At 30.9% G+C, this 25,720-nt stretch overlaps 1 protein-coding gene across 13 annotated transcripts in view; it reads right to left on the reverse strand.

Annotated features, from left to right (window-relative positions):
- Nucleotides 1–13,082: 13,082 nt before the first annotated feature.
- The window catches only part of LOC134683115 (liprin-alpha-1-like), a 50,164-nt gene continuing 37,526 nt past the window's right edge, over nucleotides 13,083–25,720 (reverse strand). For 12 of the 13 annotated variants that reach the window (XM_063542222.1, XM_063542221.1, XM_063542216.1 and 9 more), the window contains 8 exons: nucleotides 25,479–25,572; nucleotides 24,470–24,551; nucleotides 23,821–24,021; nucleotides 23,079–23,254; nucleotides 21,966–22,063; nucleotides 20,247–20,422; nucleotides 18,765–18,833; nucleotides 13,083–15,234 (listed from right to left, as the gene is read on the reverse strand). In XM_063542222.1, coding sequence (XP_063398292.1) covers nucleotides 15,046–15,234; nucleotides 18,765–18,833; nucleotides 20,247–20,422; nucleotides 21,966–22,063; nucleotides 23,079–23,254; nucleotides 23,821–24,021; nucleotides 24,470–24,551; nucleotides 25,479–25,572 — 1,085 coding nt within the window. In that variant the 3' untranslated portion in view covers nucleotides 13,083–15,045. Of the gene's footprint in view, nucleotides 15,235–17,903; nucleotides 17,920–18,764; nucleotides 18,834–20,246; nucleotides 20,423–21,965; nucleotides 22,064–23,078; nucleotides 23,255–23,820; nucleotides 24,022–24,469; nucleotides 24,552–25,478; nucleotides 25,573–25,720 lie in introns of all 13 variants that reach the window. The other variant, XM_063542217.1, reaches the window with a different exon arrangement.

Below are 25,720 nucleotides of genomic sequence, written 5' to 3' on the forward strand. Positions count from 1 at the left end.
ACATTTTAAACAGGGTACACACTAACTTTATAAAGTAATATCTTTTTTCTTTTACTTTTAAGTAAAGTAGTATATTTTGGGGTACTGTTACTTCATATTTTTTTTTATAGTTCTCTTCTACCGTATTTAATGTCAGATCAACCATAATAAAATCATATCCATTCATGTTAATATTTTCAAAGGAATACACCAAAATTTGATTGAATAAAAATGTCATAAACAATGGAGCAACATTATTATCATTTTAGTTTACTGAAATTGAAATTACCCATAATCCTGTAGTTTCTGAAACTGAATAAATTAAGTCCTGATCACATGGGAAACTCCCATGAAATTAGAGCTACCTGTTGCATAAAAATGTCTTATTTTTTGTGTTTTATTTATGAGTTTTTCTCCTACAATTGTTATACAGTTATATCAGTTTAAGACTGGTAATTTGTTTATGATGTGTGGTTGTTAATGAATGTCTTATGCAATACTTTATTTTATAGTAATTTTATATTACATCAAGTAGTGCTATATATCAAGTTGTATATATAAATTGTTCTCATTAATTTTTGTAAACATTTCATGATTCTCTGAAAATTGTTACTGAGTCTGCTCATTGTCATTAAGATGTTAACGCCGCATCAGCTTTAAATGGCTGAACATAAGAAATGACAATGTGATAAAAGATGGCTATGTTTATAATGGCTTGGTCACTATGATAACTCACCCTATTAGCTTACAAGGCAGTTTTAGCTTTTGAAGAATTTATTTCAGATTTTATTATCACTATGTGTAGTTTATGCATTGCTTTATTTGTTTGTTCATCCATTTTTAGTATTCAGTATTTTTATTGTAAATAGCTTTTATCATTTTGTATTTATTTTTCCATGTTAATGATTTTTGGAGCGTAAAATATATATATTACTCAGTACAAAGTGAGATTTTAGTTTTCCTGAATATTTCATAATACCATTTTTTTTCTATGTATTCACACAACTGAGATTGGTTAAGGGGGTAGACCTTGGTCCAGGGAGATAACTCTATAATTCAGTGATGCTTTTGTAATAGTCAAGTTTTATTAATGTATTTTAAGCATTTACCTGAAACAGATTGAAAATAATCTATGTATCCTAGAAGCTTAGATCATAATTATCAAATGGCAAACATAAACGCACTGATGATTTACAGAGTTATTTCCCTTGACCTAGGTCTACCACCTTAAATAAGTGATATTAAATCTTTGTTAACACAAGAAATAATCAAAGGCTGTGTATTAAAGATCTGACAGAATTGTCATTACTCTAGAAAATTGAGATTTTTATGCCCAGATATTATGAAGACATTGTCAGATTTGTTTTATACTCCAAGTGATTTTTAAATAGACCATACCTGTCTGACTTACTTGATGAAATGTCAGGTCAGATGCTCAGAGTCCGTCATAAACAGATTGGATTGACCCTTTTGTCTCTTAGAAATTAGACAAAATTAAGTTTTGACTATACCTAGAGAAAATTGAGTTTTCACAGTACACATAGTCTTTTTAACAATTGATTTTGAAAAATATTTTAGAAGACAATAGAAATTTATTTGCTTCACAGTCATGAAATAAAATTAAAGATAAATTGAGGCTTGCATTCATCAAGCTTGTATTGGCTTAAACACCAAAAAAACTTCAAATCATTCAAACTTTGAATTTATTTATAAGATTACTCTTAAAAAAGTGAGATTAAAACAGATATTTTATAAGATTTTAACATTATATAAACTATGCAAAGATATTAAAAAATGAACAATTAAAAAAATATTTCTTTACAATACTCTAGAATAAATTTGTTCTTTATAAATACTCTGTTGGGAAAAGATGGCCAAAGCAAAAAAAAAAAGACTTACACAATATTTATGCAAATTGAGGATAACATTACAAAGATATATACATGTATTTGAATTCATTTATAAATATTCATAAGTTGTCATAATTACAATTTGCATAATCATTTTGCATTGTATATACTCTGCATAAGCCAAAGAGATTGCAACGTATGAGAATATAGTCATACATATTCATTGGTTTTATATTTGTTTTCCATTTTTGTTATTGAATACTTGAACATTTTTATATTGAAGTAGATAAAAAGTATCTATTTCCAACTTTAATTATTTTTAAAGACATTTTGTTACATATATTACCATTAAGAATTAATACAGAAAAGTTCCTTTCAAGTGAAATCAAAAGAGGACCAAAGTCATTATAATGAAGGGTAATTGAAATTTGAAAAATAAAAAAAATTAAAAAACCATGATTTTATTTGTATTTCATCAATGATTCTTTTAAAACATTCCTGTGATTTCAACAAACTTACATTCCAAAAAGAGAATATTTTTAAGATTTTTTTTATGCCATATGCATATTTCGTATAATTTATTTTGAAAAATTGTATATTTTTGTAAACATTTTGCGTATAAAATCATTCCATACATATTCATTCCATAAGTGTGTTGCTTAGCACTGCATTCTTGTCACCTATAATCATAGTACATAAAAATGTTTTCATTTTGTAAAAAAAAAATCAAAATACAAATTTAGAATCAAAACATGCTTCATGGAAATATTTCAGAATAGTAGAATGTAATGAAGTAATTGATCAGAAAGTTGGAAGTAATAAATAATAATAGTAATATAAATGTTTTGTCAGGTTTAGGCTTTGTAAAAATAAATTGCTGTCAACTTGTGTTCTAAATCAAATAAGATGCTTGAGCTAGTTGTGTGCCTACTTCTGATGTAAACTTGTTAAAACTTTGTCATTGATATTAAATTTTATTGTCATATTTATAGTTTGTTTTTATACACCTTATCGCTATTTGTCCGCCATTACTGGATATCGCACAGGTTCCCAGAAAATTTTGATGTCATAAAACAATATATCTGACGCCACAATGGAAAAGTGATTGTTGTATTCGTCAAAAGTTCAAGCGGCCGGGTCAGCCGGGATTAACGATAAGGTGTATTGCGAGCCCTAAACATTATACTGAAAAACTAAAGACTTAGGAACAATGAAAGGAGGTGTGGGTATATGTCAATGAGGCAGCAACCCAATGAAATAAATAACCAAAAGATGTCAAGATTCTATTACACGAAGATGACTTGATTTATTGATTGTTGCTTGCTTTATATCCAGTGGCAAATATTTCATGCATGTTCAGGACAAGAACAAATTAACAATTAATAGAAACTAGGTTTTGGCAGTTAAGGAATAACAAGATGAAGGGCAACTATTTGAACAGCCACTGGAAAATTGGGTTATAAAATTGAGAATGGAAAAGGGGAATGTGTCAAAGAGACAACAACCCGACCAAATACACAAAAAAAAACAACAGCAGAAGGTCACCAACAGGTCTTCAATGTAGCGAGAAATTCCTGCACCCGGAGTCTTCCTTCAGCTGGCCCCTAAAGAAATATATACTAGTTCAGTGATAATGAACGCCATACTAATTTCCAAATTGTACACAAGAAACTAAAATTAAAATATAACAAGACTAACAAAGACCAGAGGCTCGGGACAGGCACAAAAATGTGGCGGGGTTAAACATGTTTGTGAGATCTCAACCCTCCCCCTATACCTCTAACCAATGTAGAAAAGTAAACGCATAAGTTGGAATAGGGACAGAAATTTAGCCTTGCTACATATACAGGCAAAGAGTTGTTGTAATAGTAATGTCATGACCAGAGTGTGTTGGAATTACTTGAGAGATTACAAGTTGGTGAGCAGGACTCTTTGTTTGATTGAAGCTTATTAACCAGTGGCAAACATTACATAAATATACCTTAATTTAAACCTTACCATCAGTTAGGTTTTAAAAGGCTAGCCAAGATGGTGACAGTCTCCAGAAGGACTTAGCACTGTAACTAAAAACATAAGTCAAATGCTGAGTAAATCAGTCTTTTTGACTTCAAATGCTTAGCAGATAAGGAGAAAATACTGATTTAAATCTGGTTTGACTCAGGGATGGGTCATACTCCAGATGAATTTTTGGTTAATATTGAATTATGTTTGGAGAGTTAAGTTTGTGGTCAGAGACTCAAGGTTTTTTGCCCAAACTACAATGTTAGATAGACGAAACGAAATATTATTAATGAGACAACAATCCAAAAACATCAAGCATGCAACATATAGACTACAATAGACAAGTGTTCCTCCAATATCTAAACTGCCAAAAACTAAAAAGCAATGAAATATTGGAAGTAATTAAACAGAGCAATCAAAGATATGCCATAAAAAACAAAAGACATTAAGATATAACTAAATACAGCCATTGATTTTCCTGACTCCAAAAAGTCCTATGAACTTGTGTGAAGAGTATTCAGTAAACAGGTAGTTGATTAGGGATAGATGCGAAAATAACATTATAGCATGTTCACATTTAGTCTGATATCCAAATTTTGAATTTTTCGAAAAACTAAGGATTTTCTTATCCCACGCATAGATTACCTTAGCCGTATTTGGCACAATTTTTTTTGAATTTTGGTTCTTCAATGCTCTTCAACTTTTTACTTGTCCGGCTTTATAAATATTTTGATATGAGCATCACTGATGAGTCTTATGCAGACGAAACGCGCGTCTGGCGTACTAATTATAATTCTGGTACCTTTGATAACTATATTCAGCTTTAGGAAGTTCTGATTCATTGTTTCTGTGAAAAGGAGGTACAGTCATATTGAGTCTCGAGTAAATAAGAACACAACACTACACAAAGAGACATTTGTTTATAGTGGGAAGATATACCTAGATTCTGAAATGAAAATCCTAATAAACAAATTATATCATCATTTCAGAAACAATGTTTTCCATTTTTCCCTAACCACATCTTAAAACTTGTGCTAATGAATCATAGCAACGTTAAATACATCAAGCAATGGCTTTTAAGGGGGTGTCTGTGGTTCTTATACATATGACTCTTGTGTCGAGAATAATAAACAATGTTTCTGCTGGTCTGAAGAGATAATTTTTAAAGGCCCAAAATCAATTTTACAAGCCTTGGCTGTTAGTCCTGTAGTTATGCATAAAGAGTTGGGTTAGAAAACAGCTGTTCTAGTTGTTGACCCTATCTGGACTTTTCTATAGGTAATAAACCAATATAAAGAATCACCTCAAAATTAATTCACATGATCACAAATAAGGGAGCTACCATTTGATTTTTATGGGGTGGGCTAGGATGAAAAATTTTGTCCTGCATTTTTTTTTAGCTGTAATCTCTGTCCTGCATTTTTATTTTTCACTCTATTCTGTCCTGCCTTTTTATTTAGTTTATCCTGACTAATTTTTTACCTAAATTGTCGTCCTGACTTTTTTTTTACAAGTGTCTCATCCTGCCTTTTTTTTTTTTACTCAAAACTCCTGTCCTGCCTATTTTTTTCAAAATTCATCCTAGCCCCTCCCCCCAGTTAAAAAAATCAAATGGTAGCTCCCTAAAATATTTCACAAAACAAAATAGTTAACATCAAAATGAAGAATAGTTTTGAATGAGTCATGATTATGGACAACATTGAAAAAGTAAGATAAAAAATTTATTTCCATGATAAGAACTTTTTATCAATTTAAGAATATGTGTGACCATTATTAAATAGGAATAACATCAAAATTTACTTTATTTTTAATTATATTTAGTCAATATAATACAAGCAACAAATCATGGTGGAAAATTATCTCCCTTTAACATATTGATACAGTAAAAATTTTCTCAATGGGAAAAATAACGAACATGGTGTTCAAATTCATGACACAAAATCATCAAACTGTTGACAAAAATATAAAAAAACAGGGCATTTATTGCTGTTCTAGTGCATTTTAAAACTAAATGTTTTCTAATGCAAATTATTTTAAGCTAACCAACAAATATTTTCCCTCAAAAGGTTGTGGTTTCTCTGGGCACACTTGTTTCCTGCACCAATGAAAACTACCCACCTCAACATTGCATTTAGTGTTAAAAGTGTAGTTTTGAAACACCAACAATCAATAAATAGATAAATTTATTTTCATCAGTCTCAATTTTCAGGATCTGAAAACATTCTTTTTTGAGGTACCTGTTTTTCCTTATTTCATATCGTCCCATAAATATAAATACATCCTTGGTATTAAAAACCATATTTTTCTTCAGCAAATGTCAAAATAGGAATTCTGTACATAAAAAAGATTTAAATTATAGGATAAATCTTTAATTGTGAATTTCATTTGTCAAGATACAAACCAATAAATAAGTTGTTAAAGATTATATTTTGAAAAAGAATGAAAGGACATGTAAAGTTTCCAACATTGTTTTCACATACAAAACTTTTATATCATTTAAATGGTGTCCTGTGGGGAACTTCAAGCTGAAGTTGATTTTAACTTAATATGATATCATACAGCCAAAATGTTGTTTACATGTGCTTTTGTTTTAACATTAGTCAAATGTTTGATATATTCTGAAAAAAAAGATCAATAGATCTGATGTTCACTCAGAATCAAATAAAGTTTTCCCCTACCATCTTATCGTATTACAGTAAAGTCATTTCTTTTTTAAATTATGTGTCAAAGGGAGATAATTACATACCACATTTTCTTAAACTCAATATTTTAACACTAATTCTGAAATTAAGTGTGAAAACTTAAAGTCAATCATTATGAATTACCATTGTGCAAATGTTAAATTTGTTTTAAATAAGATATTCCTTATTTTAGATGTTCTTATTCTAAATTTTCACAAAAAATATTTAGAGTAAAAGTATAATGTAGTAATGACTATATCCATTTATCATATTCAAATATTCTTTTTAAAATCAAATATCTTTTTAAGGGTGTTATTTCTTGATCTTGAAGAGGCTTCTATCCAACTTTCATAAAATTCTATGAAGTTTTGACAAAGTTGATTAATGATGTGTAAAAAAATGTAATCCCCAACCGAATCTAAATGTTCTCTTTTAAAAAATGTCCATTTTTTGTAAGGGACGACATCAAAAGTTCTATGTAGGATAAAAAACTTAATTCACATAGTTTTTTCACTGACCCCCACACCCCCTCTTAACTTAATTTGGGAAAAAATGATTTACCATTAGGGATATATGTAAAAATCGATTTTAGATATACAAAACTTGCGTTATTTTAACCCCCCACCCCCAAACTATTTGATTTAAGTTTTGTATCCTACATCGATCTTTTGATGTCGTCCCTAACAATGCAGAAAAAATGTAGAAAAACTTTTTAAAAAATCCTCATCAGCACCGAACTTTATTTTAACAGGGCAAAATACTCTGAATAGTTTTTTTATCATTAAAAAGCTTCAGACCAAATTATGAAATGTTTCACACCTTTCACTTGTAGTAGCCCAATTTGCTGTCCTTAAAATTCATCTTGGTTGACCCACTTTGCAGAACTTTTGTATCTTTTGATTAAATGCAGGGTTCCCACAGAAATTCAAAAATTTATAATCAAACATTATGCTTAGTTTCTTCTGTTACCTTTTCTGACACCAGACTCATATTCAACACAAGTGAAACTGTGAGCTACTGCTCACTGATGATACCCCCGCCGCAAGTGGATAATATTTATAGTGTAAAAATATGCAAGTGTTCGGTAAACAGGAAGTTGTTGAGTGATGAATCTGAAAACGCATCACGCAGTATAGCCGACTTATATAAATCCTGAAACCAAATTTCAGAAATCCTTGTATTGTAGTTCCTGAGAAAAATGTGACGAACATTTTCAACTTGGCTATCATGTGTAAAATCATACAAGTGTTCAGTAAACAGGAAGTTGTCAAGTGATCGATCTGAAAACGCATCACACTGTATAGCTGACTTAGATAAACCCTGAAACCAAATTTCAGAAATCCTTGTATTGTAGTTCCTGAGAAAAAGGGGACGAAAAATATTCATGGGACGGACAGACGGACTGACTGAAGGAAGGACAGACAGAGGTAAAACAGTATACCCCCCCTTTTTTAAAGCGGGGGTATAATAAGTTTTATTGTGGGTATTTCTGTGTTTGTTTATTTTAAGTTGGCTAGTGCTATAGGGAGGGTTAAGATCTCACAAACCATGTTTAACCCTGCAGCATTATTGCACCTGTATCAAATCAGGAGCCTCTTGCCTTTGTTCTGTTAGTCTTGTATGGTTTGTTTTATTTAGTTCATTTATGTGTTTTAGAGTTAAGTTTGATGTCCTTTTTCACCTTACTAATAAAATTGAGAATGGAAATGGGGAATGTGTCAAAGAGACAACAACCCGACCAAAGAAAAAAACAACAGCAGAAGGTCACCAACAGGCCTCCATGTAGCGAGAAATTCCTGCACCCAGAGGCGTCCTTCAGCTGGCCCCTAAACAAATATATACTAGTTCAGTGATAATGAACGCCATACTAATTTCCAAATTGTACACAAGAAACTAAAATTAAAATAATACAAGACTAACAAAGGCCAGAGTACATATTTTTCTTTATGTGCCAGCTAAAGACTTTTCCCTATTTCAATTTTCAAATTTATTAACAAATGTGCACATACTGAAATATCTTGCCTGTTGAACTTATGATTGAATTAATGTTAAGGTTTTGAATGTATCACATACACTTTTCAATGATCAATGAAAAGAAAGTCAAGGTCAGATAAACCATGCCAGACAGACATGTAGAACTTACAATCATTTCATACCCAGATAGTGGTCCTATTGTTTTTAGTTCCTAGGAAAAAGTAAAATTACAAAAATACTGAAGTTAGAGGAAAATCTAATAGGAAAGTCCATAATCACATTGCAAAATCAAATAACAAAACACATTAAAAACGAATGGACAAGAACTGTCATATTCCTAACTAAAATAGATAGAGCCAGAAACTGACCATGATCCATGAAATAATACTAAGGTCAGGTGAACCCCGTGTGTCAGACATGTAAACTTTACAAGGATTCCATAAACCAAATGAGGGTTGTCTTAATACTCATTTGAAGTTAGTATTTTACATGACAAACAAGAATGGTTCCCAGTACACAGATGCCCCATCCACACTATCATTTTCTATGTGCATCAGACCGCAAGAATGGGCAGAAATCTCCAATTTGGCATTAAAATTGGAAAGATCATATCATAGGGAACATTTGTACCAAGTTTCAGGTTGATTGGACTTCCAACTTCATCAAAAACTACCTTGACCAAAAACTTTAACCTGAAGCAGGACAGACGGATGAACGAATGGACGCAGACCAAAAAACATAATGCCCATAAATGGGGCATAAAAATTCCTCATCTTTTTAAGCAGTCAGGGAACCATGAAAATGAGGTAATTTAAAGGAACAATGGACAGGTGACAGACAAAATTTCGCAACATAAGGTTTTTGCATATATGTTACAAAATTTCGTGACATAAGGTTTTTGCATATAGGTATGAAGCATTTTTGTATTTTTTTTCTCTCAAATATAAAGCTTTATACAAATAGGAAAGGCATAAATACCGCTGGATTGTTATCTCATGTTTTTATTGTGCTAATTGAAAATCATAAATATGATTGAATCAGAGTTTAATTTTTTCCAAACTAATATTGGTCCCATTTTTAGCTCACCTGGCATAGCCATGTGAGCTTATGCCATCACTTGGCGTCCGTCGTCGTCCGTCTGTCGTCGTCGTCTGTCGTCGTAAACTATTTCAAAAATCTTCTCCTCTGTAACTACTAGGCCAAATACTTCCAAACTTTAACTGAATGTTCCTTAGGGTATCTAGTTTATAAATTGTATCCGAAGTTTTGATCTATCAACAAACATGGTCGCCATTGCTAAAAATAGAACATAGGGGTCAAATGCAGTTTTTGGCTTATATCTCAAAAACAAAAGCATTTAGAGCAAATCTGACATGGGTAAGAATGTTCATTAGGTCAAGATCTATCAGCTCTGAAATTTTCAGATGAATCAAACAACCCATTGTTGAGTTGCTGCCACTTAATTGGAAATTTTAAGGAAATTTTGCAGTTTTTGGTCATTATCTTGAATATTATTATAGATAAAGACAAACTGTAAACAGCAAAAATGATCAGCAAAGTAAGATCTACAAATAAGTTAATATGACCAAAATTGACAATTGACCCCTTAAGGGGTTATTGTCCTTTAATGACAATTTTTCACAATTTGTTCATCATATTTGCTAACTTTAAAAAATCTTCTCCTCTAAAACTACTCAACCAAATTCAACTAAACTTCAACTGAATGATCAGTAGGGTGTATAAAATAAAGTTTGTGTTTTATTTTCTATTTCATCAAAAAACATGGCCATCATGGCTAAAAATAGAACACAGGTTAAAATGCAGTTTTTTGGCTTATATCTCAAAAACTCCAGCATTTAGAGCAAATAAGACCAGAAGTTTAAGTATTTATAAGTTCAAGGTCTACCTGTCCTGAAATTTTCAGCCGAATCGGTTAACTGGTTTTGCAGGTATAATGCCCCTGAATTGATGATTTTAAAGAAATTTTGCAGTTTTTGGTTATTATCTTGAATATTATTATAGATACAGATAAACTGTTAATAGCAAAAAAGTTAAGCAAAGTAAGATCTACAAATAAGTCAAATTGACCAAAATTGTCAATTGAGCCCTTAAGGAGTTATTGCCCTTTAAAGACTTTTTTCACAATTTGTTCATCATGTTGACTTACTTTAAAAAGTCTTCTCCTTTGAAACTGCTGTATCAATTTCAGCCAAACATAGGCTAAATGAGTTTGAGAGTATCTAGTATAAATTTTATATTTTATTTCCTTGTATGTAAAGAAACATAGCTCCTATGGCTAAAATAGATCATAGGAGAAAATGATTATTTTTTTTTGCTTTTGAAGAAAATTGGACGATTCAAAGAACATTTAAATAAATTGAAAAGCCAAAATAATCATTGATGAGAGATTTAACCAAAAAAATTCAGGTGAGCGATTCAGGCTCTTGAGAGCCTCTTGTTTTTTAATCAATCAACACACTAACCAACTCTGTTAATCTGTCTTTATATAGAATGATGGAAACTTGTGTAAAGGATACTGTAGAGGAGTCAAATGTTTTTTTATACTAATGCTCATTAAGAGTGATTTTTTAACAAAATTGTATGTACATGTACCACCATAGATTTATTTAAGTTTTAGTATCAACATCAGATTCACAATTTCATTAAACCCTTATTAAAAAAAAATTTTTTGGGTAACTCATAAATCTTGTTTTGATTGCTGATCAAACAGAAGTTTACAACTTTAAAAGGGTTCAAGGTGTAATTGGCAGAACCATTAATATTATGTTGTTCGAAAGGAAACTCAATTAGTTTTGGTATCCAGCAGAGCTAAGGAAGAACATGTTGTCTCATCTTTAATCATACCACATGGTCCACATCATCTTACTTTTGTATTGTTTGTAACTTCAATCATAACAGTCGTGGTAAAGGTGAAAGAGATGATTTGAATAGACTGAAGGGAGGTATTCTGTAGTTGACCATTTATTGTGAAAAAAACGATTTGAATAACCTGAAGGGAGGTATTCTGTAGTTGACCATTTATTGTGAAAGATATGATTTGAACAGACTGAAGGGAGGTATTCTGTAGTTGACCATTTATTGTGAAAGATGTTGCCTTATAGTGTTTCTTCATTTCCTCCTCTCAAATACCAACGGGTCTGAAAAGTCTCTGATAAGCAATATCTAAGAAGAAAGTTTGTATTGATTAGAATGGGAATTTGTAACACTGGTTTTAATAATTAGTACATAGAATAAAGTTTCAATAGCAGTTGTGAATATAGATTGGTGCGGATGTGATGCACTCAATAGCATTAGCTGTGTTGAAGACCAATTGGTGGCCTTCAGCTCTTTTCTACTCTTTGACATATTCCCCATTTCCATTCTTAATTTTATGTTGAATATATATGGTAGCAGGTCATTTAAAGAAATGTTGGTGATGTATAAAATGATCTTTGCAAATGAGGCAAGGTTGTAAATAGTCATCATATTTAACCAACTGCATAAGAGGTAAGTGTGTGGGTGATTTGTATATGTCATTTGATGTGCATCCTTTCAGCAGTTCAATGGCTAATATAATATAGACAAGATAATACTGTTTGAATCACTGTATTTGCATATTTTCAGACATGCTATACAGTTTATTACATTTACAATCTGGTAAGAAATAAATATGACGTTAAAAATGAAGCATGTACCACACACACACATACACAGCCCACACAATTACACATGGATACACATCATAATCATCAATGTCATCTATGATAAAATCATCTATAAAAAACACAAAAAATATTTGGTAATGGATCAAAATGTTTTATATGACACTTTTTCATCAGAAATATAAAACTGTAAATAAATGCATTTTAATAAATTCTAATTGAAATTCAAATAAATGTATTCATGACATCAAATTACTGTGGTTTTGTAGAGTTAATGATGTCTGCCTTCATTATTCGTAACATTTTGTTTTAAACAAAATAATCCTTTTCATCATAATTACAAGGCCATTGATTTCCTGGCCTTTGCAATAACATTGTTTTGTACTATGAGTATTGACATGGGCTATTTTTCTCACAGGTTGAAGTTTTAAGTTAGTGCTAAGAAAGTAGTTTATAATGAATTATATAATGGAGTGAGTATATTTATAATGAACACATCTGAAATCACAACCAAGCTTTCCTTGGAAGGCACAACCAAAATGTAATGTTAAAATACTGAATGAAAAGTAACTGTACTTATACAAGTTATCCTATTGCCAACCATTGCTAAAATGTCAAAGACTTCATCATGTATTTTTCTTTTAAAGAAGGGTATTGAATCAGTAAACAAATTTCTAATATTTTTTTAAACCATAGATAAAGAACCATGTCATAATTCTGATTCCTGTTGATCTAAAGCTTTCTCTGGTCAGTAAAACTGAGATAACAGTCATACAGACCCAAATCACAGATTCTTACATCACAGACAGAGCTACGGGTACTTGTATTTATATGAATTGAAATCATGATGATAAAAATGACTTTTAATAATTTTTAAAGGATTTTTTCCAATAAACTGACTAATGAAGAAACAAATTCAGCTATCTTTCAACTAATTTAACAAATTTAACAAAATTTAAACATAAAATAACTCATAATCCCAAACAATCATATGATTATGATGTACACCACGGCATTATGGGTAAAAGCAGTCATACATATTTTTTACTACATACTATCTGTACATTAATATCAAATGTGTTCTACACAAATACATTGTTCTTGGTCTCCTTCTAAAACAGGAAATAAATGCAACAAATAAAATCTTTTTAATAGGTTATTGCTACAATATTTTTTTCAACTATTTTACAATTTTGTTTACTATGGAAACCTGCATGATATTGATAAAGAGATACCCTTTGTTCACAGGTTTTCCATATAGAAAATCAACACCTACCTAGATTGAAAAAAATAATATATACTACTTAATGTCACGTCAAAATATAATATTTAGCCATAATAAGATCAACTTAGATAATATCACAAATAAATCTATTCTTCTAAAGACACCTTTTAATTTTAATTTTTACTTGCATTTTAACATAACTATATAATTTTTATATGACACAATCTGATTCTATCGAAGGTTCATTCTGTTTTTAATTTGTTTCTACCATTTGTGATCAGAGAATGGTATATTATACAGCTTTTAACAACTAGCTGACTACCATTTATATGCAATTTAAATTTCACTGATACTTATCTAAATACAGTTACCATCATAATTATATTAATTAGTATATGACTTTGAAAGAAAGAAAAAAAAATGTGAAAATTTTAGCTCTAACATAAACCTATCCATGGTGGCCATATTTTTTTAGATTGATTGCCATAAGAGTATCAAAAACTTAATAGGCACCATACATAGTACTTCTCTACCGTCAATAATGCAGGTGTTGCTATGCTAAGAATTTTCCCCACTTGTAATTCAAAGTATCAAGAAAACATGATATAGGTGAATGGACAAATTTGAAAAGCAAAAGCTCAGTACTGTTGAGCAGCTGACCAAATAGGATGCAATACCCTTAAGTAGAAAGTTGTATTTTGGAAATACAGTTTTAAGTCCCTTCAACAAGATGCTGAAACAAATCTCACAATTGACAATGCATAACTGTCACGCTTCTCACCAAAACATGTAGTAACTCTGTTCAATACTAGTTCCTGGGAAATGTGTGACAAAAATTTGTGATGAAGATAGAAATGACATACAAGGTGATTACAATATACCCCCCCCCCTTTTCCACTTAGAGTGTGAGAATAGTTATAGGTATATCCTATTATGGCTAAATAAATGTTTTATATGAATATCATAATTATAAAAAGCTTATCTCATCATTTTGGCAATCTTTATATATTGGATTTGTATATAAATGTACTGTATAATTCTATGTTTATGGATTTAGTCCTGAATATGGAGTTTTTATCACAGATATACCACATGCCACTTGTTTAATCAATGGTTATATTAAACAGTTATCATCATACACCAATGAATAAAACCTGAACAGAATCATCAGCAATTCGGTTTTGAAGATAAAGAAAAAATATATCAAAAATTGTAGTAAGGTTTACAAAGTATTCGAAAGAATTATCTCTCCTCCTGTATCTAAGAGAAAAATGAACACAAAACTTATCTCTGTAGCAAAAACCTCACGGACCAAATAAAACTCATAAAAAATTCTTTTGATTCAATTAAAACTTGTGTTTTGTCACATTTCAATTCTGTAAAAGTTCAGCTACAATTATATTTGAATTATAACAAGTATGCATTACAAAAGATAAAATTTCAAATCATAATTTTCTATGAGAATACAGAAATGTGAATCCTAAGGTTTTAGAGACTATCTATGAGAATACAGAAATGTGAATCATAAGGTTTTAGAGATTATCCCTTTAAGTACAGGATGTTGTGATACAACAATCTTTGTCTATCTAAACTCACTGAGACAACAACATACACTTTGAAATGAATAATGATGCTAGCAATTATTCTGGTCTTTTGGATCAATTTATTATGTTCTATTGTGAGAACGTCCGTCCATTTTCATTGGGTCGTCGTTCCATGGAATTGTCATTTCCACGGCGAGGATGCTGTGGTGATTGTTGAGATTCTGCAGGTTCTGCCTCATCACCGCTATCTTTACTTTTGTCTTTTTGACGGAATTTCTTCCTCCAAGAAGGGGCTCTACGTAGTTTTCCACCTTCACCCTAGAAAATAAAACAATAATTTCAATTTTCAAAAGATTACAAATTGGTCCATATATATATCTTATTTATATATAATGTAATTGGTACTCCAACAAATGAATTAGTATGACAAAAGAAAGGTACTATCAACTGTAATTATGTAATTTCTAATCCTACTCATGTTTTGACTATTGCGGCAAACAGATCTAGTGACAAGATTATCTGGTAAATGGGGAGCATGCTTGTTTGGTAAAACATACACAGAAAATATTAACAGAAAAAGGGAAATCATCCAGCTAGTGGTTAATGAAATTTCTATATTGTATTTGAAGGTCAGATTTTTTGCTGAAGGTCAACTAATTAAATCTTCAATCTGATAAATGAAAAGAAATATTTCTGTTGATTATTGTCATTTTCAACCTTTATTAATATCTTGTTCTACAATATCACGTCTAGACTGATGTTTTTTGTAATAAAATAATACAACTTTAAGTACATATATTCTTAAAGAGAGATAATATTATAAATTATACACTTTTAGCATAAAATATAAGCTTTAAAAAAACTGTTTTAATAGGTTTTTCATATAAGTTTCAGAAATATAACTCCCACAAAAAGAGTGTATTTATATTAATTATTTTGTTGTTGTGAAGGTAAAAATATCCTTTACTTCACTTAAGATTATTAAACTGACAAATTTGGATCAAGTCATATGGTAAACTGAACATAACATTGTCATTTTTATGACAGAATAATAATCAGTCCAACGGTTATAATTAAGTTAAAAAGAGAAATATTCAATGTGAATGAAGTATTCAAGAACTAACTACATAAAATTGAGAATGGAAATGGGGAATGTGTCAAAGAGACAACAACCCGACCATAGAAAAAACAACAGCAGAAGGTCACCAACAGGTCTTCAATGTAGCGAGAAATTCCTGCACCCAGAGGCGTCCTTCAGCTGGTCCCTAAACAAATATATATATAAGTATAAACCCAAATGTCAGCTCCTGTGACTTAATAAATGCTCTCATTCCTAAAGACCATATAAATCTTTAAAGTAAAATTTGTAGAGGCACATACTTTTGTCATTTGAGAATCTTTCTTCTAATCTATGTTTTTGATAATGGCACTCATGTTGTCTGGCTGACAGAAAAACATGAACTTCAAACAAGACACCCTACTTGTTATTATGATCAAGCTTAATTTCCATTAAGTCTGATTGTTTTAGAGATTTTTTTTAATTTTTTTTTAAATTGACTAAGGATGTCAGAAGACAGCTAAAACCCAACTTCCAAGTGATTGCAATTACTAAAACCGGCCCTTCCGGCCAAGTACCCTAAACAATGGAGTCCTGCATAGTGTATTATAGATATATAACTATATGCATACATTGTATATGCAAATTTCTGAATGTATAATTTATTCAATGAATTCTACTAGCAAAGCTTACTATTTTACCTCTTTATATTGACTACACTACTAAGGATTAAGAGACTAAAGAAATCTTAATAAGCTAGTAATGAAGTTTATATATTAGTCTAAATGAAGTCATCTTTGAATATATTGCTCTGTTTAAATACTGAAGGAAAAGCATAGTGCTTCAATACTTCCAACCAATTTTCTGGGGATCTAGTATTTCCATATGTAACCATAATAATATTGCAGATAATTTCCTAAACAAGGAAACAATAACCTTACAACAATTCACATTACACAAACGTTTTGGGATGTTTCTGATTAAATACAACAATTGATGGTTTAGTACAAAAGCTGGATAACTGATACATGCCAGTACCAACTGAGTTCATGCTCAATTTGTAAACATTCAGTATAATAAGAAATAGCGTGTTAGACAATCATTATCTTTTTTTAATTTAATAAACAATATTAATGTTTACACCACTCAGTGAAGTTTGCCATTTAGATAAAACAAAAGGTAGTTTTGTTCGTCTCTTAAGTCATTTTTCGTTTTTTGCTATGGAGTTGTCTTTTTTTCTTTAACATCTGGTTCCCATTATGTATCTTCCAATATTTTTTAAAACACAACTGCAATTATCTCCCTTAGTAAAATGAAAACTTCAAATTTTCAAAAGTGTTCAAATGAGTGCCAAAACAAACTATTTTATTTTCTGAAAACAATATAATTGTTAGCAAGCATATGTTAGTAAGGAAAGGTTTGACAACCAAAGTTTCCACAAAAGGTGAGAGAAACAGTGATACATCGTAGGCCTTGGTCTTGTTAATGGAAGGGGGAGAGGCTCAAATTTTAAGATCATGTAAAATAATGGATCTAAGAACCCCCAAAAATGCAAACGCAAGAGATTTCTACTATTTATGAACTTAATGAATTCAATTGAAGTGCAATAAAAAAAACAGTGAGTTTTATAAATAAACTTCTACCCACAGACTTGTGCACCTTTAATCTAATTTGCATACTAGTAAAACACGTTATCTTAAATACACCTCTGACCCTGACCTATGACCCTAACCAAATATTCAATGAAAGACTATCAAAATGTCCATGTGATGCCAATTTTAGTTAAATAAACAGTATTGCCTTCACCATTTAAAAGATCTAAAATTATGAAAACATTTCACATGATCTTATTTTGACAAAATTGACATTTTTAGGCATAATGACCAAAGTCAGTCAGTAAAAGCATAAAATACTGATGTCACGTTCTCACCTTTCTTAGATTTCTTCTGAAAACAAGCAAACTCAGATATCACACTTAGAAAAAACAAGTTACAATTTCTACTCTACAGATTGCATACCAAACATATCATAATTAATATTATGTAAATCATAAATGTTCCTATTGAATGTCAGGTGACTATCAATTAGGGACTATTTCAAACTTAAAATGCATATGAAAATATTCTGTGTTGGTTTTTTTTTTCTCATTTCAATTTCAGATTTTTTTGGGTTTTCTCTTACTTTTATAAAACGATGTGTCCCTCTGCCCAAGCATTCAAGCCTCATGCTCACCATCACAAATTTACCTGTGATGCTTAAAATTTGAAGAAAATGTACATCTGTTCCCCACCATGCTTTAAAATTTCAGAGTCAAATTATATGTATCTGTTTCTTTGAAGGCATAACAGTTATAACACTAATACAATTACTAAATACCGACATCTTTTTCTAAGTTTTAATCAGTTTTTGATGCAAAATGGTTATTCTTAAAAGATTAGGCACATTGGAAAGCTTTCTTTTTTAAAGCTGGTCAATTTCAAATTATTAAAATTGACAAACTGTTTGATCTATGTTTTTTGTAATTCCTAGAACTTTTTCAATGGTTGAATGAAAAGAAAGATTTGAAAGATTTTTTTTTTTATTTATCACCCAATCAAATTCTTTTTTGTAACGATGAATGAAAATTTGATTATTTTTTTATTTTATTCAACCAGTTCATAACGAAACCCAAAAGCACCTAACCAAATATGGAAATTAAAATTTAGTAAGTACTTTCCTACTACTCCCTCCGTTACTAAAACAGGACAACATTCATGTTAGGTTAAAGTTCATCTGATGACATGTGACTTACCTCGTCTAGCCGTCTATCTGTTCCCATTGTTAACAAGTTATTAAATTCTCTTTCTAATATCTGACGAGCCTAAAAAAGAAACGTTTTAAGTATTATCATCTGTAAATCTTAAATTGTAGTACATTTATTTATGACCAAAGTTATGCTCTAAATATTATATCATAAGTATGATTAATATTGCAATAATCAAATTCCTGTTTTTTTTTATTAATGAGTTACACTAGTTATCCCAGGGTCAATCTGAATTAGTAAAGCCTTTGAACAACCATTTCTTACTGTGCCCTAGAACATTAACAATGTCAATTGACCATGTACAAGTAAATGTATTTATCCAGCAATTGGGTGTCCTACTATACAGATACAGCCCTACGGATATTGCTATGCTGTATCTGTATACTATACAGATATCGCTTTAAAAGTCCGCCCACTGCCGGACTGAGTATTGTTTGAACCTGTGTGACCTCAAAATGTGTATTCCACTTGCATTCCAATGACGATGACAATTGTTGATTTCAAAACTTGAATCAACCATTTCAATTTCAGCATGCATGTTTAGTGAATGTCAAGTCTGAAGCGTAGGACAACTCGTACACTTCTGTTTTAAATTTGACAATGTTTTGTTATGTGTTTTTACTGTTGAAATTAGTTGTTATGTTAAAATAGATAATTATTCACCTTGAACAATGTATTATTGTTGACCATGCGAGATTCTTTTTTCGCGAACTCGTCTTCAGCGTAATGTGTGATTTTGATATTACTACGCGGGCCTCAAGGGATTACAAATCGAAAATAAATGCTAAATATGTTAGTTTTTGTGTCTTTCAAAACACAAACAATATACAGAATTAATTGCAGGATAAAGACAATAACTGTTTAGTGTCTTTAAATATCAGCTGTATTTGTACTCGGCTCGAAACAGGTGTAGTAGCTCGCTAAAAGCTCACATACACCTTGTTTCCTAGCCTCGTACAAATACAGCTGATATTTAAAGACACTAAACAGTTATTGTCTATGAATTGTCTATGAACAGATGCTTTGAACATGTGTTAAATAAGGTGTGATGATTCCAATTTGGAATGATGGTTTCTTGTTTTTTTATGTCTTCTCTAACAAACGAAGAATAGCACTTTCAGTAACATTTTCTTTGCAAAAAGGTTGATACTTAGTATTTTCTGTCTACTATAATGAGAATATATGTAGACAAAGCTACTTATAAAGATTTGGAAACATTCTTTGGAACACTTTCTATAGTTACTGTAAACCAACTTATTTTCGCGGATACTTTATTTCGCGTTTTACCCTTTCTGGACCACTTTGCGGCTATTTAATTTCGAGATTATCTGAATTACTTGATGAAGTTTATTAAGGAAAGATCAAAGATTGACATATTCGCAACGATTTATATTCACGTTATTTTTCAACTCGCAAAAGTCGCGAAAATAAGTTGGTTTACAGTATATCTAATCTATAAATAGAACATACCTGTGGGTTTTGGTTAGGAATTTGTAAAGCTAAAGCGATACTATTATGATCAAAGCTTTCATCTAAAGCCACAAGTGAACCATGAACTCCTGACTCAATTAAATTATTTGCATATTCTCTTAGACCTATAGACTGTACAAATTTTATAACACGTTCATTTGTCCATACTAAAACATCTGAAATAGAATGATAAACGATTAAGTCTATTTATAGATATTTAGAACACGTATAGATATTAATGGATCTATTAACATAACTATTTTTGAAATAAACTGGTCAGGCTTTAGGTTGTACTATTATTCGTCTAACCACATTTTGCATTTATTTGTAATAAACATGATATATATACCGGTATGTCCCAAGTAAAGTAAATCATTAATCTTGACAAGACATATAGATGATGCAGTATAATCATCAGGATGATTCCTCTAAAAATAGAAACTTAAGCTGTATCTGGCATAATGTTTAAGAATTTTTGGTCCTCAATGCTCTTTAACCTTTTACTTTATTTGGCCTTTAAATCATTTTTTGATTCGAGCGTCACTGGTGAGTCTTTTGTAGAAGAAACAGGAGTCTGGTGTAAACAAGAATGTGTCCAAAGTACATGGATGCCCCACTCGCACTATCATTTTCCATGTTCAATGGACCATGAAATTGGATTAAAAATATAATTAGGCACTAAAATTAGAAAGATAATATCATAAGGAACATGTGTACTAAGTTTCAAGTTGATTGGACTTCAACTTCATCAAAAACTACCTTGACCAAAAACTTTAACCTGAAACATGCACTTTCATTTTCTATGTTCAGTGGACCGTGAAATTGGGGTTAAAAGTTTAATTTGGTTTAAAAATTAGAAAGATCATATCATAAAGAACATGTGTACTAAGTTTTAAGTTGATTGGACTTCAACTTCATCAAAAACTACCTTGACCAAAAACTTTAACCTGAAGCGGGACAGACAGAAGAACGGACAGACGAACAAACGGACAGACAAACAAACGGACAGACAGATGGACGGACGCACAGACCAGAAAACATAATACCCCTTTACTATCGTAGGTGGAGCATAAAAATAAAATGTTTATCCTAGTATCTATGATGACTTTATTTGTACCTTGGTAAATGTTTATCTTTACAACAAGCCATCTTTCATTATATAAATTGAGAAGAAACTTTAATCCGAGCAAACTATGTGCTAACAAAATAATTTCTTCGTGTAATCACAAAGTATTGAATTGATTTGAATGACAATAGGTTTTGCTGTAAGCAACTAATGACTGAAAATGGACATGCAATATAATAAAGCACATGGTAGCAAAAAAAACATTAAAAACGACCATGTATATACATGTATAAAGTATTATTTACCGTAAAGGTGACCTCAATCAAGAGAAAACCATGTTTGTCAGGACAACCTCTTAATACCCAACTGCAGTAATACCAATTTTGAAGCTCAATTCAAAGGTCACTTCTCTCATAAAATCAAACTTTATTTTTTAGGGGTCCTAATCTCGGGCTTAAAAACACGAAATCCTGAGGTCCCAATTTTAAATAAATTTAAATCCAGACATCCTGAAATTCGAAAAAAGAATTCCTCGGATCTCGAAAGGATTAAACCTGAAATCCCTAGCTTAAAAACACCAATCCCAGAGTCCAGATTAAGGTTCTTTCCCCTCTCATTCTTTCTATAAAAGTTCCCCAAAATAACCTGCGTACCTTTACAATCTGTAGCACTTTCTTCTCTCCGCCGTTCTAATTCTTTTTTATCATAATTTAATCTTTTTAAACAATTTATACCATATTGTAAACTTGTCCTGAAAATATACAACATCAAAATAAAACGTTAATTGGAAAATAAAGAAAGAAATCTTTGTAGAGAGTCTTCAATCAACTTATCATTTTATGTCTTTCTTTCCCCACACAAACATGAGTCAATCTTATTTTCATTTTTTGTGTAAACATAGATTTTCCTTGTAGAATATAACAAAGTAAGTATGTACCGATTATCAGATTATTTGCATGTTGATATCGTAAAATATCAGCTGCGACATAATATGAAGCTTTTTGTCAAGTGAGCGTAGCGAACGAGATCAAAAAGCCTTCATATAATGTCAAGCAGCTGATATTTTACGATATCAACATGCAGATAATCTGATAATCGATTTATCGGGCTATATTTGCGTGTTTCAGAAGTGTTTTCTTTGAATCACCAGCACACAAAAGATGACTTGATAAGTTCGGGTCAAAGTTATTAACGTCGGTTCAAACATTATGACGTCGCTGATATGTCCGGGTCAAAGTTATTAAGGCCGGGTCAACGTATTTGACGTCACAAAGACATGATATGGAATAATATTAAGAGCTGAACAGAGTGATATAGACAGTGGGACGACCGATAAGCAATATTATTTGAAAGTTTTGCCACACAGAAGAAGTTATTGCATGAATATTGGTCAATGATATCCTGTGTAAAATAGGAATTGTACAGACCCATACTTCTTCATATCTAAATAGTGTTACTGATAACATTAATGCTCATACCCGTAGCCAGGGGGGTTCGTCTAAGGGGGGTTCAGATGAACCCCCCCTGGAAAACAAATAAGCACTCTTAAAGTCAATGTTCTGTTCGAATTGTGACTGTTAAAGTTGAGTTTGTAAGTCAAACAAAACACCCCTTGGAAATTCCTGGCTACGGGCCTGATGCTTTAATGTTATATTTCCCATTGATACATATAGGTAGTTTAAAGTATAAGCAGGCATCAATTTTATTTTGAGTATAAATTTACAGTAATTTACATTTAACTACACTTGGTTGCATGTTATTCTTACCTATGAAAACTATCGACCATTTTTAATTGTCCCCGTAAATCTTTTTTTGTTAAATGATCTAACATCCTGGCATCTACTAAACATTCCATAAAGTGACTTCTATACTGAGGTAGTCCTAGACTAGGCAACCATTCATTTCCTATCCATTCATGGTTCATATCACCAAATGCTAATGTCTATAAATAGAATTCAAAGTTCATATCACCAAATGCTAATGTCTATAAATAGAATTCAAAACAGGGATAAGATATAGGTGTATTTTGCAACTGCATGGGTTTATTGTTGAAGTAGTTATCTATTGGACCACTAGTTTTAGTTTACAAGATCAAAACAAAAATCTACTGATCAATGATACCAGAGAACTGCACTGGGCTAAAGATAAATATATTATTTTCTACTAATCAATTTTACAATTTGTTAAGTTCAGAAATTATTGCATGGTTTTTAATAAAGTGAACAATGTGGTTGGGTGAATATCATCATAACAAGAACTTAAATTCTGAATTTGATACTTCTATCTGTAATCCTGGATACAATTTGCATTTTTTTCCTTTCTTCAAAAATTTAAATAATTTCTGCTTTACAGTATTTTGTCATCATGAAAATCAGTATTAAGCCCAATTTTAACACATTTCAATTAAAAAAGAAACTTGGCTTATTACATATTTGCAACACTTCAGTTGGAATTTTATCCTTTGCCTTGCAATCTAAAGTAATTAGATCAGTAAAACAAAATACTTACAGTTCTGGAAGTTTTAGGTGCTGAGGGACTAGTGAGACTGACCATTTCCTGAATGGCTAGTCGTAATTTTAAGCGATGTAATGGATTACTAATGCCAATCTCTCGCTGTATTTCCTGGTCTGACAAGGCAGACATTATTGCACCACTTTTAACATTAGCCCTACATGCTGCCACATACCATGCTGGCATACCAACCCATAACTGAAGAATAAAATATAAGTTTATATTAGTTCTATTCAACATTGCATATAATTCAGACATTTCTTTCCATGTTGATCAGTATAAAAATGTCAATTTCAGTACACGAAAAATCTAATTTTCGTTCGAAGTGTATGAATTTCAGAATTTCCAGTGGCAGTTTGAAATGTATTTTTCTCAGATTCCTCCTGTTGACTTATTATTTTAATCTTGTCATGAATATGCCTGAAATAGTTACCACTAGACACTTAGCCAACAGCAAATAATCCTTAATATCAATCAGCATTATCTTTATTTCAAAACTTTTTAGTTTCAACTAGCAATCAAGTTATCATCTACCATAATGCTACTTAAATTGGGTGTACACTGCAAGTCGACTTTCATTAAGAAAAACATGGCTCAAGAAAGTTGATTCATTAGATGGCCTTTTTAAAAAATTTGTCACACCAACCTCTAGCCATGCTACAACAGTCGGACCATTCCATAAAGCAAATGGAGTACCAGCCTTCATTGCTTCTTCTAATAACTCATGCCTGAAAAATAAATAAAACAACAAAGTTAGTTTATATCAGACAAAAGCTATCTAATTTTTCTGTTGTAATTTCTGTAAATAAAGAAATTTTTGTGAGGATTTTATGAATGTGAATAATGCGATTGGATGAGTATCCCAATATGAACTGTCATTATGATACTGTAACATAGACCTGTAAGCAGATCTTTTCAAAATCGCAATAATTAAACACCATTTTTGGTCCATTCTTGATAAAATCACATATACAGGTATGTATGCAATAATTTCAAAATTTAAAGTATCAAAATCGATTAATTTGTTAATGTTGTACTGCATTCTTTTATCAAACCTGATGCTAACACAATAAAATTAAAATCTTAATGTCAGGAATATATGTACAGATTGATTGGGATGATAATTTCACTCAAACATAATTCTGATTTATATCCAGTAGTTACAGTAGGATTTTAAGATATGATACCTTAAAATGTTGTCTTTAAGAATTAACGAAGATCCTATCTTTTATTTTTGATATTTTTAATCTGACATCTCTTTGATATAAAACAAAAATTTGTCTGCAAAAAAAACAATGACTGTCCATTTACCCATAAAGCCAACAAAATTTCTCATTATATTTAATTTTTGTTAACCAGGTACTTTTTAACTAAAGGTGGTACCTAACACTACAGGGAGATAACTCTGTAAAATCAGCTTCACGTTTTAATTACGTTGTGTTGTAAAGGGAATAATAAGCTTCTCAATGATCAAAATTGGTGTTTGTCAAACTACTTTATAACCAGTGTAATTTTTCTGACAAAACGGTTGTTCAAAAATTTTGATTTTTTTTATATTTTTGTTAAAGGGTCAAAGTAAATACTTAATCAAAATTTTATGAAAACTAAACGAGCCAAATTTTAACCTTTCATATTAAAACATTAACTCCACCTACTTCTTTTTCTTGCGTCTATCATATTCTGATTGGCCAAGTCCTAGTGTTAAAGCATCACCAGCGCTGACATCACCCATTTCACCAAATCCTCCACCTAGAAACAAAATCAGGTTTAAAAAAAATTTATAAAAGAAATGTGTTCATTTGATTCTGCGCATATTATCACTTTTCTGGGTTAAATGAACTGTTAAATCTATGTCATAGCCATTAAATAAATGGAGTGCCCCCAATAACCACCATAA

This window comes from Mytilus trossulus, chromosome 9, assembly GCF_036588685.1.
Source record: "Mytilus trossulus isolate FHL-02 chromosome 9, PNRI_Mtr1.1.1.hap1, whole genome shotgun sequence".
Classification (NCBI taxonomy): Eukaryota; Metazoa; Mollusca; class Bivalvia; order Mytilida; family Mytilidae; genus Mytilus; species Mytilus trossulus.